At 40.0% G+C, this 15,000-nt stretch overlaps 4 protein-coding genes across 4 annotated transcripts in view; 3 read left to right on the top strand and 1 right to left on the bottom strand.

The window, feature by feature from the left end:
* LOC122248588 (cuticle protein AM1159) overlaps positions 1-273 on the top strand; it is a 669-nt gene extending 396 nt beyond the window's left edge. Inside the window, exon 2 of the mRNA XM_043008703.2 lies at positions 1-273. This exon is cut by the window's left edge and continues 61 nt beyond it. Within this exon, the coding sequence (XP_042864637.2) occupies positions 1-102 (102 nt within the window). The 3' untranslated portion in view covers positions 103-273.
* Positions 274-2,583: 2,310 nt separating this feature from the next.
* Positions 2,584-3,380, top strand: LOC147467678 (cuticle protein AM1159-like). The gene is made up of 3 exons (XM_086531063.1): positions 2,584-2,607; positions 2,701-2,930; positions 3,055-3,380. The coding sequence occupies exons 1-3, from the start codon at positions 2,584-2,586 to the stop codon at positions 3,206-3,208; spliced, it is 408 nt and encodes a 135-aa protein (XP_086387189.1). The 3' UTR covers positions 3,209-3,380.
* A 3,685-nt stretch (positions 3,381-7,065) lies between these two features.
* On the top strand, positions 7,066-7,836 carry LOC147467677 (cuticle protein AM1159-like). The gene is made up of 2 exons (XM_086531062.1): positions 7,066-7,411; positions 7,542-7,836. The coding sequence occupies exons 1-2, from the start codon at positions 7,203-7,205 to the stop codon at positions 7,702-7,704; spliced, it is 372 nt and encodes a 123-aa protein (XP_086387188.1). The 5' UTR covers positions 7,066-7,202; the 3' UTR covers positions 7,705-7,836.
* Positions 7,837-10,922: 3,086 nt separating this feature from the next.
* Positions 10,923-11,781, bottom strand: LOC122248583 (cuticle protein AM1159-like). Its single transcript, XM_043008699.2, has 3 exons — positions 11,701-11,781; positions 11,393-11,607; positions 10,923-11,266 (listed from the first exon to the last, which is right to left on the bottom strand). The coding sequence occupies exons 1-3, from the start codon at positions 11,722-11,724 to the stop codon at positions 11,104-11,106; spliced, it is 402 nt and encodes a 133-aa protein (XP_042864633.2). The 5' UTR covers positions 11,725-11,781; the 3' UTR covers positions 10,923-11,103.
* Between the last annotated feature and the right edge of the window lie 3,219 nt (positions 11,782-15,000).

Raw genomic sequence — 15,000 nt, 5'->3', positions numbered from 1 at the left:
CAGCCCCAGGGGGAGCTGCTCCCCGTGGCTCCGCCTCTTCCCTACCAGAGGACGCAGTCCTTCGGAGGAGGAGCAGCAGGAGCAGGGGGAGGATATGCGTAAACCCGAGAAGCAGCGTCGCTGATTTGGTCTTGGTTTCGTCCCTCTTCAAGGCCATCGGAAGGAGCTGGTCTCGTTCATGTCATCGCTAATCATGGCACTGTTAACGGAATCCACAGTTGTAGATAGAAAAGTAGTTTTACTGACACCCGAAAAATAAATTTCGTTTATATATATCTGTGTTTCCTTGCTTCCAACCTTTCAGAGATTCCTAACGCATGACTCGAAAAGCTAATCTCTGCAGTCTATCTACATATATATGGAGCGGCTACCCATAGCCTGCAGCAGGGTATCCACAACCATGATGTCTACCTACCTTGACCGAGAGTCCCTCGCCACACCGGCATCCGGGGAAACGATATCGCAGACCAAGCAGGGGAGCTTGGCAGGGGACACTCCCCAAACCATGAGAACATAAAACCAGCAGAGCTTTTTGAAGGCACAGAGTGGGTGCTGCAACCCCTCAGAGAGGAAGCCAGAATCTCTCCCTCAGCCAGGTGGTATGGTGACGCCACAGGGTATGAACCCTTAACGCTCTCTGAGCTAAGATCAAGAGGTACGGGAGTGATCACTCACAGATTCAGAAAGTGTCAGTGGCAAGGTATTGATACCATTGAGCAAAGTGATCGCTGTTGCGAGCATTGAGGTGCGCCGGAAGCCACATTGCAGCACTATCTTCTGGAGTGTGAACATGCGCGCTTCCTCCGCCGAGGCCCCGCGAGTACTGGTGCTCTACTACTGGCAAGGCGGCTGTGCCTGACACGATCCCAGTGGGAACTGGAAAGCCTGAAGGCATTTCGGCCACTAAGATTCAGCAAGGATGGTCTAATGAGTCAGCATCAACTAGCTGAACGAAATGGCTGGGCTTTTTGATCTGAGTCAAGTAACTTTTACAGAACTTAGTGAATTGAACCCAGAGTTCTATCTAGATAGATAGGTGGATGGATAGATAGATAGATATCCATAGGAATGTTAATGTCACTGCGTAACGTAAAGAATAGGAAGGTTCTTGATTACGAAGAACTGACAAGCTAGAGATGTACGTTCAAAGATAATGATTAGGCTGAGATTATGATCATCAAAGTCACGCTAATTCATTTTATCAATTGGGATCTGAAGAACACGGGAATTGTGACAACAGATGGCATTATTTACCCACAGTGATCATGTTGATAATCGCAGTCCTATAACAACACAGAGCCTTCGTATTACATCAGATGGACATCCCTCAACTAAAACAAGAACAATATTAATGACAATGACAATATGATTGATGGATATCGTGAATATCATAACAGTAATGACGTTGACAATAACTGTCATCTTTAACATAGTGAATTTTACATGTTTTAAATAATGAAGATATCATTGCTATCATCAGGCAGTCTTCTCATTATCCAGATTACTTGTATAGTGATTATTGTCAACAATAAATATCATCATACTCCTTTTATCAATAGCATCATTATTAATATCATCCTTATTAAAAACAGTAAAATAATTAATATTATAATCTACATCCTTAATGTTATTATCACGTTTTATCATTATCATTATTAGCATTATCATCATCATTAATACTATCGTCATTATTAGTAGTAATACTATCATTATCAAAATAATGATCATTGTTGTTCTTTTCATAATTTTCATCACTGTATGTATGATAATTAACTTATATATGAAAACATTGATAGTATAAATAAAAATGATAACAGTAAAAACTGTCAATTATATCAAAGATAATGATAGTAATAAAGTTTATATATGATATTAATATCTATGGCAATGATGATGAACAGTGATAGTTATATTCATAATAATAGTGCTAATGAAGATTATACTAACAAAGTGATAAGGATAATGTTAACATGAATTAAAAATCTTTGTTCATGAAATATAATCTTGCATATCCCTGAGAAATCAAAGTTCTTATATAAATGTAATGCAAATAATAGCTTCTGCTATTGTTATCATTGTTGTTATTCTTATATTTTTACCATCATTGTTTAGAAGTAAATTGTAGTAATAGTAGTATCATTTGTAGTAGTGATGACGATAATGATAATGTTGATTATGATGATAAAATGATGAAAGATGAAACTTTGGTTTATGAATTATTGAGTATTACTATTATTTTTCATAAACAGTAACTACAATGAAAGTGATAAGAGTCAAAAGATTTTTTTTTCTTGCATGTTGACAACAGTGACACAACTGAACAGAGCAAGTCTGGAGAAAAAAACGTATACAAAATGCTGAACATGACTCAGCATGACTCTCTGAGCACATAATCAATGTGATAATGATACATCCACATCAATCATCATATTTTTGCATGAAAAGCACTTTCGTGCGAGGAGGCGTGGCCGGCGCCTGAGAGGGCGTGGCCACAGCGAGCGAGGGAGAAGCAGGTGCGTGTCACCTGTGTATAAAACGCGGGCGACTGCAAGGCGGCGCAGTCGGACTCCTCTTCCTGCAGTCATGAACACTCGAACTTGCCTCGTCGTGAGTAGTTCCTCGGGAATCTCCTCCTGTGCTTGGAGTGGGACAAGCAGATCGACTCCAAGAATTTTTCCTCATGTATTCCTTTCCTTGCAGGTGCTTGCGAGCGCGGTTGCCATGGCAGCAGCGCAGGGAGGCTACGGCGGCGGCGGCGGCGGCGGCGGCGGCGGTGGCGGCGGAGGCGGGCGGTTCATCCCCATCGTGAAGGACGACCGGACGCAGAACGCCTACGGCGAGAACACCTTCGAGTTCGAGGCCGCCAACGGCATCGTCCGCTACGAGTCCGGAAAGGAAGCCAACGGACACGTGCAGGAGGGAGGCTGGAGGTGAGTGACATGCCTCTCGCTCTCAGGCTCAGCGCCGCCTTCCATCACGTGTCATGTTTGTTTCTTGAAGATTTACACAGGTTTCGTCACAAGGAAAGCCTGACCACGCCTCCTCCACGCACAGGTACCAGGCACCGGAGGGCATCCCTGTGGAAATCAGCTTCGTGGCTGACCAGGGAGGCTACCAGCCCCAGGGGGAGCTGCTCCCCGTGGCTCCGCCTCTTCCCTACCAGAGGACGCAGTCCTTCGGAGGAGGAGCAGGGGGAGGATATGCGTGAACCCGAGAAGCAGCGTCGCTGATTTAGTCTTGTTCTTTCCCTGGTCATCATACGGAGGAGCTGGTCTCGTTGTCTTTTGTTCAATAATCATGGCATTGTTAACTGATTTCACACCCGCATGTAGAAAAAATATTTCTACTGCTATCTAACTAACTATTAAATAAAATTTGTTTATGAATGATAGTTTTCATCGCTTCCAACTAGTGTGAATTACATTCCGTTGTGAGTGTTGGAAAATGTCTCCATGTCTATACATATATCAGTCTATCTATCCATATAGATATGAGTATGATTGTATATTTGGAGGGCTTTTCATCTTTCTCTCTCTGGAAAGACCTGTAAGTACATGTAGATAGATAAATCGATAGATAGATAGATAAAGAGATAAATTAGTATATATATATGTGTGTGTGTAGATAGATAGATATACAGTACATATATATACATATATATATATATATGTATATGTATATATATATATAATACATTATATATATATATATATATATATATATATATATATATATATATATATATATATACATATATATATGGTCTTGCTCTTGATCTCTTCGTGTCGTGTATTTCCACCTATTGTCCTGTCTCCGATATACATGTCCTGCCCACTGCCACCGTTTCTTCTTAATGCTCTTAAGTATATCCTCTACTTTTGGTTGTTGCCTGATTCATGTAGCTCTTTTCCTATCTCTTAAGCTAACTCCTAGCACAAGCCTTTCCATTACTCTTTGAGCACTTACTAACTTCCTCTCGAGTGCCTTGGTCGTAGTCCATGTTTCTGACCCATATGTCATGACGGGGAGGACACATTTTTCAAAAACCTTTCTCTTTAGGCATAGTGGCAAACGACCTCGTAATATATTACTATGTGTATCGAAGGCACTCCAACCTAGCCTGATTCACCGTTTTATCTCGGCTTCGCAGGATGTATTCGTTTACCGCTTCTAGTACCTCGCCCTGTATTTGTATTTGCTCAACTAGGGTTCGACTGTTGAACATGACTTTAGTCTTTTTCATGTTCATTTTAAGACCAATCTTCAGGTCTTCTCTATTCAAATCGCTTAGTAATTGTTGTGATTCATTTGCTGACTCGCCGAAAAGAACAATCTTATCTGCAAATCTTAGATTTCTTAAGTATTTATCCCCTACTTTAATTCCTTTCTCCTTCTAATCTAACTTCTTGAACACTTCCTCTAAACAAGCTGTAAACAGCTTCGGTGAGATGGTGTCGCCCTGCTTGACACCCCTTTTTATTGGTATTTTATTGGTTTCTGCGTGGATTTTGAAGGTCGCTGTACCATCTCTATATATATCCTCTAATAATCTGCAATATATTTCCTCTACTCCTTGTTTACGAATTGCATCTAGTACTACTGCTATCTGTACCGAGTCGAATGCCTTTTCGTAATCTACGAATGCCATACACAGGGGCTTCCTATATTCGTTTGTTTTTTCTCTTATTTGGGTTAGTGTGTGGATATGGTCTGTAGTTGAGAATCCGCTACGGAACCCTGCCTGTTTCGTGCGTTGTTTTGAATCTAATGTATCGGTGATACGGGCTGTGATGATTTTTGTGAAAAGTTTATAGATACTGAAAGAAGGCTTATAGGTCGGTAATTCTTTAAGTCTTTTGTGTCCCCTTTTTGTGTATTAGAATCATTATTGCGTTTTTCCAGGATTTCGGAGTTTTACCAACGCTTATAGAGGAAGTTACAAAAACATATGCATGCTCACATAGATCAGTCAATCACTTATTGCCTTTTGCAGAATTTTACAATCATTGTCATGTAGGTCGGCCAAACACAGTTGCTGATTATCCCAGTATTGAGAATAGGGATACCACAATTAAGACAATGTCAGTGATGATTTTTGTACTCACTATAGTTATAAAAGTGATGCGAATATTTATATTGGATGAATTGTAATGTAATATAGGCCATTAACCATAATGATAAAAAAAGAATGACAAAATGATAAAAAGAAATTGATAAAGATGATGATGTTTGTTATAATTGTTTTTATTATCAATTGAGTTATTAACGTTATCATAAGCATCAGTATTATCAGTCTCATCAGTACCATTAACTCAAGTTTCATCATGGTTATTGTCTTAAATATCTCGGAAGTGTGATTGCAACGGCTGCGGGGTGTAAGACGGAAGTGAGGAAGTGCATTACCGTTGCAAAAAAAGGAAGTTTCAAGACATGCGTTCCATCTTCGCAGCAAGAGCCTTTCTATGAGACTCAAGAATCGTTTACTCAGGTACTACGAAGAGTCTATTCTGACTCATGGCTGTGAGTCATGGGCCTTGACACTTCAGCTCGAGAGGAACACTGAAGTTCAGAAACGCGGTTTTTAAGACGTGGATCGTGTCGCCGACGAAGAAGTTGCGAGAAGGGCGGAGCGAAACGAGAGCTGCTTCGGCTGTCGCAGAAAGGCAGCTTCGCTTTCTTGGCCATTTGATTCGGGAAGAAGGACTCGAGGGCATTGCATTGCAAGCGGCATCGGATGAAAGCGAGTGAGAGGACTGCAACGTGAAACTTATATAGACAGAATCAAAGGAGTGAGCGGGATAGACTCCGCTGCGGGATGTTGAGAATCATTATCACTAAAAAAGCCGTCATCTTCATTACAAGTACGTTATTACTATCATTATAATCATCATTGCTATCATTACATATCATCGTTACTAATGTTATCATCGTACTTGTTATAACTATCAATTTTATTGCTGCTTCAGTCTATCATCTTTTATTAAATTATTTCAGAGATAAAGAGAATCATAGCACCATCATCACGATAATGAACATAATAATGACAATGATAATGAATGATAATCAAGATATCACCATAGATCATTTTATCATTTGCAGAGCATTTTGAATAAGGAAGCACGCACGGCTTATCTCCGAGTTCGGGAGGGCACCATGATAATGAAGGTAACACTGAAAATAATGACTAATGAGTGTGATTATGATGATAATGATCATGATACTGAATGGTAGTGGTAATGACAATAATGGTGATAATAATGATTAAGGATTGTACAAATAAGGATAGTTAGTTATAAGAAAAATAATGATATTAATAGTAATGATAGAAATAATGGTAATGATATTTTTAAAAATCATAATACGATAATAGCAGCATTTTTTAGCGATGATGATAATCCCAATAACGATAAAGATAATGATGATAGCAAATGGTAATAGCAATGAATACGAGTAATGATAATGGCGATAAAAGTGGTCACAACAGAGATGTTGGTGAGGATAAGGATAGCAATGCAAAGTTATTTTGAGGAATCGAGTAATCAATTGATTAGAGAGCCTATAAAAGTCTCATTTGATTATAATGATTGGGGTTGATGATAAAGATAACGCTTATCATCATTATCGGGTTCATTATTAGTATTGCTTTCGTTGTTGTTTCCATGGTTTTTGTGATCATAGCTATTGATAAAGATGATACTAATATTAAAGGTAAAAAATAAAGTGATGATAATAAAGATGATGATAATAATGATAATGACAAATGATAATGATGATAGCTGTTATGATTATTACAACAAGGAGGAAAAGAAAATGCTGCCAGTGGTGACTACATCCGACTGCAAAACATGAGCATGACTCAGCAGTCTCTGAGCACATAATCGGTACAATAATGTCCAAGACTATTCATTATATCTTTGCATGAAAAGCACTCTCCTGCGAGGAGGCGTGGCCGGCGCCTGAGAGGGTGTGGCCACAGCGAGCGAGGGAGAAGCAGGTGCGTGTCACCTGTGTATAAAACGCGGGCGACTGCAAGGCGGCGCAGTCGGACTCCTCTTCCTGCAGTCATGAACACTCGAACTTGCCTCGTCGTGAGTAGTTCCTCGGGAATCTCCTCCTGTGCTTGGAGTGGGACATGCAGCTCGACTCCAAGGATTTTTCCTCATGTATTCCTTTCCTTGCAGGTGCTTGCGAGCGCGGTTGCCATGGCAGCAGCGCAGGGAGGCTACGGTGGCGGCGGTGGCGGCGGCGGCGGAGGCGGAGGCGGAGGCGGGCGGTTCATCCCCATCGTGAAGGACGACCGGACGCAGAACGCCTACGGCGAGAACACCTTCGAGTTCGAGGCCGCCAACGGCATCGTCCGCTACGAGTCCGGAAAGGAAGCCAACGGACACGTGCAGGAGGGAGGCTGGAGGTGAGTGACATGCCTCTCGCTCTCAGGCTCAGCGCCGCCTTCCATCACATGTGTCAATCATGTTTGTTTCTTGAAGATTTACACAGGTTCCGTCACAAGGAAAGCCTGACCACGCCTCCTCCACGCACAGGTACCAGGCACCGGAGGGCATCCCTGTGGAAATCAGCTTCGTGGCTGACCAGGGAGGCTACCAGCCCCAGGGGGAGCTGCTCCCCGTGGCACCGCCTCTTCCCTACCAGAGGACGCAGTCCTTCGGAGGAGGAGCAGGAGGAGCAGGGGGAGGATATGCGTGAACCCTAGAAGCAGCCTCGCTGATTTCGTTACCTTTCATACCTCTTATGGAGCTGGTCTCATTACACCGTTCTTTGTTGTTATTGTTATTTGCTTTTCCAACCCTAAAGAGATGAATAATCATCTTTCCTCTTTTTTTTAACTGACTTGTTTTCTTGTTCTAAATTAAAGTATATGTATCTTTACCTGTGTTTTCTTACATTCATGACAGTGAAACACTAAGAGTATGTATCTAATCACCGACATACACAGACACTCATACACAAACTCATATACACGCGTACACACACACACACGTACCCATACAAATACATAATTAGAAAATATATACATCTATGAAGACAGGTTTGTGTGTGTGTGTGTGTGTGCTTGAGTGTATGCAAGAATCTGCGTGAGTCTACATGTTTAAGCATCAATGGAACTGCATGCGTGTCTATGTGTACGTGATGGTGTGGATTGTATATGTATGTGTTTGTGTGTGTATGAATGCGTGTGTGTGGATGCGTGTAAAGAGTGAAGAGCCGTTATGTTGCATGACTTGTTTTATACCTTTCAGAGGCATCCGAGAAGAGAAAAATGGACACTACATAGACAAATAAGATGGATATGATTAGCAGCTTGTGAACTTATATGAGGCCTCCAGGCGTTCCCTCTTCCCTGCCTTCCCCGACCCTCTTTTTCTCTTCCTCCTTCCCGTCCTCACTCGTTTTCTCTTCCAACTTCGCTTTCTCATCCATTTCCAACTTCTTCTTTCTCTCACTCACTTTCTCTCCCTCCTTCCCTCCTTCACCCTTTACCGCTTTCACTTTCCTTTTCATCTCTCACTTTCCCCTCATTGCAGCAAAACCTTCTGCAAGATTTGCATTGGGCGATGTTAGTAACTGCGACATTTATCCAATATATAAACAAACTGAAATGGTTCAAAGTCCAATACATATGTAATTCTGATACACGTACCTTTTATTTATAAACTCAACAACAGAAATTAGACACACTGACTATTGCCTCTAGAGGATGTTCAAAGAGAAGGTAAATTGTATATATGTCAAAAGATAACAAAAGGAAATATGAGGCACGACAAATCTAAATCCGTGGACACATGATCTGAAATCTGCTACCTCAGAATATTAGAGACATTATTAGCTTAATTACTTTCGAAATCAATTAAAAGAACATCTCTTAGATTCCTTTAGATATATAATACAAATATGTTATCAGTATATATTGTGCATTCATTATGTTTTAAATTAAATTCCGTCTCTAACGGACTTTCTTCCCCTTCTTCCATCTCTCATTCACTCTTTATCCTGCTCCTTCCCTCTCTCACTCTATTTATCTCTTTTTCTCTCATTTTCGCTCGTCTCTCTCTCTCTCTCTCTCTTTCTGCCTCTCTCTCTCTCTTTCTTTCTCTTTTTCCTCTTGTGTTTTATCTTGATTATCTCCTCGGCTTCTCCCTTTTAGTTTCCTTGATTACTTCCATAATTAATTTCCCTTCTTGACTATCCCCTTGACTTTTCCACTTATCTGTGCAGCTTTTTTCTCGATATTCCCTTCTATTCCGTAAGCCTTCTCATCTCAGAGCTTTCGATCTATAATCACAGTGAACTGCAATAAATGGATCTGCAATCGTGATGAACTGCAATAACTGAGTCTCAATTCAAAGAATGTTTTAGAAAACAAAGATTTTTCATACCAAACTGCCGCCTTTATTTATATATTTTCTGAGAGTTTGTTGTATTAGTCTTCGCTACTTCTATCCGTATTTTTACGTATGCATAATTTCACTGAAGTTTATAATTGCATGTGCACTCTAAGTTTGCTTTTTCGAAAGTGTTCACGTTGATTGGTACATCTTAACCTTTTATTCCAGGCAGTTGGGATTCCCAAAAAAGATTTTTGCTTTTGGGTGTCATTTGTTAATTTAGTATTTTTTACACTGTTATTAATAATTTCTTAATTGTGATTTGTAAGATCGACATTCTTTCAATTTGTTTTAGTTTGATTTGTATTGTTCTTAGTAAAGTTTGAACTTAACTTAAATTCTAGTTAGTTTATACTTGGCCTTTTTATGAAACTTCATTTCAAGTAAGTTTATTGTTTGCCTTTGCTTATATAAGATATCATAGGGAAGATCTGGGCGTTGCTAAATCATAACCAATGCTTACATATCAATGTATATCGATTTCAATGTATACCTAAACCTTTACCTCACAGAGACCCATTCTTCCTTAAGGCCTTCCAAAGGTTTTTTTAAACCTATATTTCTCTCTCTCTCTCTCTCATTCTCTCCCTCTCTCTCTCTCTCTCCCTCTCTTTCTCTCTCTCTCTCTCTTTCTTCATCTCTCTTTCTCTCTCTCTCGCTCTTTCTCTCTCTTTCTCTCTCTCTCCCTCCCCCTCCCTCCCTCCCTCCCCCCTCTCTCTCTCCCTCCCCCTCCCTCCCTCTCTCTCTCTCTCTGTCTCTCTCTCGCTCTCTCTTTCTCTTTCTCTCTCTCTCTCTCTCTCTCTCTCTCTCTCTCTCTCTCTCTCTCTCTCTCTCTCTCTCTCTCTATATATATATATATATATATATATATATATATATATATATATGTATACACACGCACACAGACACACACAAACACATACACACACACGCATATGTGTATGTTTTTTTATATATCTATAACTATCTACCTTTATGTATACACACACATATATATATATATATATATATATATATATATATATATATATATATATATGTGTGTGTGTGTGTGTGTGTGTGTGTGTGTGTGTGTGTATGTATATATATACACACACACATACATATATATACATATATATATATATATATATATACATATACATAAATATATATATACATATATATATACATATATATACATATATATTAGAGAGAGAGATCAACATGATAATGGTAATAATAATGATAATGAGGATAAAAGAATACGTGTGTATTAAATACATGTATATACGCACATACATATAAAGCATATTAATAGGTAGATATAGATATAGATATACACAAATACAATATACTCACACAAACTCACACACACATATGAATACACATACATATATTAAGTATGTAATTTATCTATGTACATGTTAGTGCAAGCATTCAAAATTTCCACACCAATACAGACACATAATGAGAGCGAGAGAGAGATTAAGTGTTTTCTTGCAAGAGAATACGTTTCGAAGGGATGAAATATAGAGCCATATATAAACAAAATTTATTTCAATAATAACTCACTTGGAAAAATGCAACGTACATGTACAACTACGAAATCAGTTAACAATCTGATGAATAACAATGAGGCAATAACATCACTGAGGCCATTTCATTAAGACGGCCGTGTACTGTAGAGAGACAAATTCAATAAGACCTTAACTCTAACTTACGCATATCCTCCCCCTGCTCCTGCTGCTCCTCCTCCGAAGGACTGCGTCCTCTGGTAGGGAAGAGGCGGAGCCACGGGGAGCAGCTCCCCCTGGGGCTGGTAGCCTCCCTGGTCAGCCACGAAGCTGATTTCCACAGGGATGCCCTCCGGTGCCTGGTACCTGTGCGTGGAGGAGGCGTGGTCAGGCTTTCCTTGTGACGAAATCTGTGTAAATCTTCAAGAAACAAACATGACACATGTGATGGAAGGCGGCGCTGAGCCTGAGAGCGAGAGGCATGTCACTCACCTCCAGCCTCCCTCCTGCACGTGTCCGTTGGCTTCCTTTCCGGACTCGTAGCGGACGATGCCGTTGGCGGCCTCGAACTCGAAGGTGTTCTCGCCGTAGGCGTTCTGCGTCCGGTCGTCCTTCACGATGGGGATGAACCGCCCGCCTCCGCCGCCGCCGCCGCCGCCGCCGTAGCCTCCCTGCGCTGCTGCCATGGCAACCGCGCTCGCAAGCACCTGCAAGGAAAGGAATACATGAGGAAAAATCCTTGGAGTCGAGCTGCTTGTCCCACTCCAAGCACAGGAGGAGATTCCCGAGGAACTACTCACGACGAGGCAAGTTCGAGTGTTCATGACTGCAGGAAGCGGAGTCCGACTGCGCCGCCTTGCAGTCGCCCGCGTTTTATACACAGGTGACACGCACCTGCTTCTCCCTCGCTCGCTGTGGCCACGCCCTCTCAGGCGCCGGCCACGCCTCCTCGCACGAAAGTGCTTTTCATGCAAAGATATAATGAATAGTCTTGGACATTATTGTACCGATTATGTGCTCAGAGACTGATGAGTCATGCTCATGTTTTGCAGTCGGATGTAATGTAATAATCATAACAGCTATCATCATTATCATTTGTCATTAGCATTATTATCATCATCTTTATTATCATCACTTTATTTTTTACCTTTAATATTAGTATCATCTTTATCAATAGCTATGATCACAAAAACCATGGAAACAACAACGAAAGCAATACTAATAATGAACCCGATAATGATACCAGCCACATTGATGATAAGCGTTATCTTTATCATCAATTCCAATCATTATAATTAAATGAGACTTTTATAGGCTCTCTAATCAATTGATTATTCAATTCCTCAAAACAACTTTGCATTGCTATCCTTATCCTCACCAACATCTTTGTTGTGACCACTTTTATCGCCATTATCATTACTCGTATTCATTGCTATTACCATTTTCTATCATCATTATCGTTATTGGGATTATCATCATCGCTAATAATTGCTGCTATTATCGTATTATGATTTTTTTATCATTATCTTTATTTCTGTCATCACTCTTAATATCATTATCTCTCTTATAACCAATTATCCTTATTTTGACAATCACTAATCATTATTATCATCATTATTGTCATTACTATTACCATTCAGTATCATGATCATTAACATCATAATCACCCTCATTATTCATTATTTTCAGTGTTACCTTCATTATCATGGTGCCCTCCCGAACTCGGAGCTAAGCCGGGGCTCGTGGGTGCTTCCTTATCCAAAATGCCCTGCAAATGATAAAATGATCTATGGTGATGTCGTGATTATCATTCATTATCATTATTGTCATTATTATTTTCATCATCGTGATGATGGTGCTATGATTCTCTTTATCTATGAAATCATTTAATAAAAGATGATAGACTGAAGCAGCAATAAAGTTGATGGTTATAACAAGTACGATGATAACATTAGTAACGATGATATGTAATGATAGTAATGATGATTATAATGATAGTGATAACGTACTTGTAATGAAGATGATGGCTTTTTTAGTGATAATGATTCTCAACATCCCGCAGCGGAGTCTATCCCGGTCACTCCTTTGATTCTGTCTATATAAGTTTCACGTTGCAGATTCCCTCATTCGCTTTCATCCGATGCCGCTTGCAATGCAATGCCCTCGAGTCCTTCTTCCCGAATCAAATGGCCAAGAAAGCGGAGCTGCCTTTCTGCGACAGCCGAAGCAGCTCTCGTTTCGCTCCGCCCTTCTCGCAACTTCTTCTTTAACGACAACGTTCATAACTAAACTGTTAATAATAACAAACATCTTCATCATTGTCAGTTTAGCTGTCATCCTCGTCATTCATTCTATCATTATGGTCAATGGCCTATATTACATTACCATCCAGCCAATATAAATATTCGCATCACTTTTATAACTATAGTGAGCACAAATATCATCACTAACATTGTCTTAATTGTGTCATCCCCATTCTCAATACTGGGATAATCAGCGGCTGTGTTTGGCCGACCTACATGACAATGATTGTAAAATTATGTAACAGGCAATAAGTGATTGACTGATCTATGTGTGCATGCATATGTTTTTGTAACTTCCTCTCAAATCCTGGAAAAACGCAATAATAATTTTAATATACAAAAAGACTTAAAGAATTACCGACCTATAAGCCTCCTTTCAGTAATCTAAAATTGCTCACAAAAATCACAGCCCGCAATGCCGATACATTAGATTCAAAATAACCCAGGGAACGGGCAGGGTTCCTCAACGGATTCTCAACTACAGACCATATCCACACACTAACCCAAATAAGAGAGAAAACAAACGAATATAGGAAGCTTCTGTGTATGGCATTCGTAGATTATGAAAAGGCATTCAACTCGGCACAGATATCTGCAGTACTAGATGCAATTCGTAAACAAGGAGCAGAGGAAATATACTGCAGATTATTAGAGGATATATATAGAGATGATACAGCGACAATCAAAATGCACGCAGAAACCAATAAAATAACAATAAAAAAGGGTGTCAGGCAGGGCGACACCATCTCACCGAAGCTGTTCACAGATTGCTTGGAGGAAGTATTCAAGAAGTTAGATTGGAAGGAGAAAGGGGTTAAAATAGGGAATGAGCACTTAAGCAATTTAAGATTTGCAGATGCATTGTTCTTTTCGGCGAGTCAGCAAATCAATTACAACAATTACTAAGCGATTTTAATAGGGAAGGTCTGAAGATTGGTCTTAAAATGAACATGAAAAAGACTAAAGTCATGTTCAACAGTCGAACCCAAGTTAAGGAAATACAAATACAGGGCGAGGTACTAGAAGCAGTAACAAGTATGTATACCTAGGGCAACTCATCAAGACGGGTACATCCTGCGAAGCCGAGATAAAACGGCGAATCAGGCTAGGATGGAGCGCCTTCGGTACACATAGTAATATATTATGAGCTCGTCTACCACTATGTCTAAAGAGAAATGTTTTTGACCAATGTGTCCTCCCCGTCATAACATATGGGTCAGAAACATAAACTACGACCAAAGTACTTGAGAGGAAATTAGTAAGTGCTCAAAGAGGAATGGAAAGGCTTATGCTGTGTGGCTTAAGAGACAGGAAAAGAGCCACATGGATCAGGCAAAAAAGAAAAGTAGAGGATATACTCAAGAGCATTAAGAAACGGTGGCAGTGGGCAGGACATATATATCGGAGACAGGACAATAGGTGGACAAAGAAAACAATAGAATAGGAAATACACTACACAAAGAGATCAAGGACATGACCAATGACAAGATGGCGGGATGAAATAGCGAATTTCGCAGGAGTAAACTGGAATCAGAGGACACAAGACCGGAATGACTGGAAAAGATTGAGAGAGGCCTACGTCCTGCAGTGGAATGATACAGGCTGACGATGATGATATAAACATACATACACACACACACATATATATATATATGTATATATATATATATATATATATATGTGTGTGTGTGTGTGTGTGTGTGTGTGTGTGTGTGTGTATATATATAATATACATATATGAATATATACATATCTGTGTATATATATACATATATGTATATATATGTATATCTGTCT

The sequence above is a fragment of the Penaeus japonicus genome, unplaced genomic scaffold (genome assembly GCF_977035675.1).
Source record: "Penaeus japonicus unplaced genomic scaffold, GWHDUDI00000001_assembly GWHDUDI00000034, whole genome shotgun sequence".
In the NCBI taxonomy this organism is placed as follows: Eukaryota; Metazoa; Arthropoda; class Malacostraca; order Decapoda; family Penaeidae; genus Penaeus; species Penaeus japonicus.
Note: the sequence above shows the minus strand (reverse complement) of the source record. Positions and strands in the feature narration are given on the sequence as shown.

Bases quoted from the DNA above. Each gene is read 5' to 3' on its own strand.
- LOC147467677 (XM_086531062.1), top strand. From the start codon at position 7,203: ATGGCAGCAGCGCAGGGAGGCTACGGTGGCGGCGGTGGCGGCGGCGGC. The intron at 7,412-7,541 runs GTGAGTGACATG...CTCCACGCACAG, and splicing joins GTGCAGGAGGGAGGCTGGAG to GTACCAGGCACCGGAGGGCA.
- LOC122248583 (XM_043008699.2), bottom strand. From the start codon at position 11,724: ATGAACACTCGAACTTGCCTCGTC. The intron at 11,608-11,700 runs GTGAGTAGTTCC...CTTTCCTTGCAG, and splicing joins ACACTCGAACTTGCCTCGTC to GTGCTTGCGAGCGCGGTTGC. The intron at 11,267-11,392 runs GTGAGTGACATG...CTCCACGCACAG, and splicing joins GTGCAGGAGGGAGGCTGGAG to GTACCAGGCACCGGAGGGCA.
- LOC147467678 (XM_086531063.1), top strand. From the start codon at position 2,584: ATGAACACTCGAACTTGCCTCGTC. The intron at 2,608-2,700 runs GTGAGTAGTTCC...CTTTCCTTGCAG, and splicing joins ACACTCGAACTTGCCTCGTC to GTGCTTGCGAGCGCGGTTGC. The intron at 2,931-3,054 runs GTGAGTGACATG...CTCCACGCACAG, and splicing joins GTGCAGGAGGGAGGCTGGAG to GTACCAGGCACCGGAGGGCA.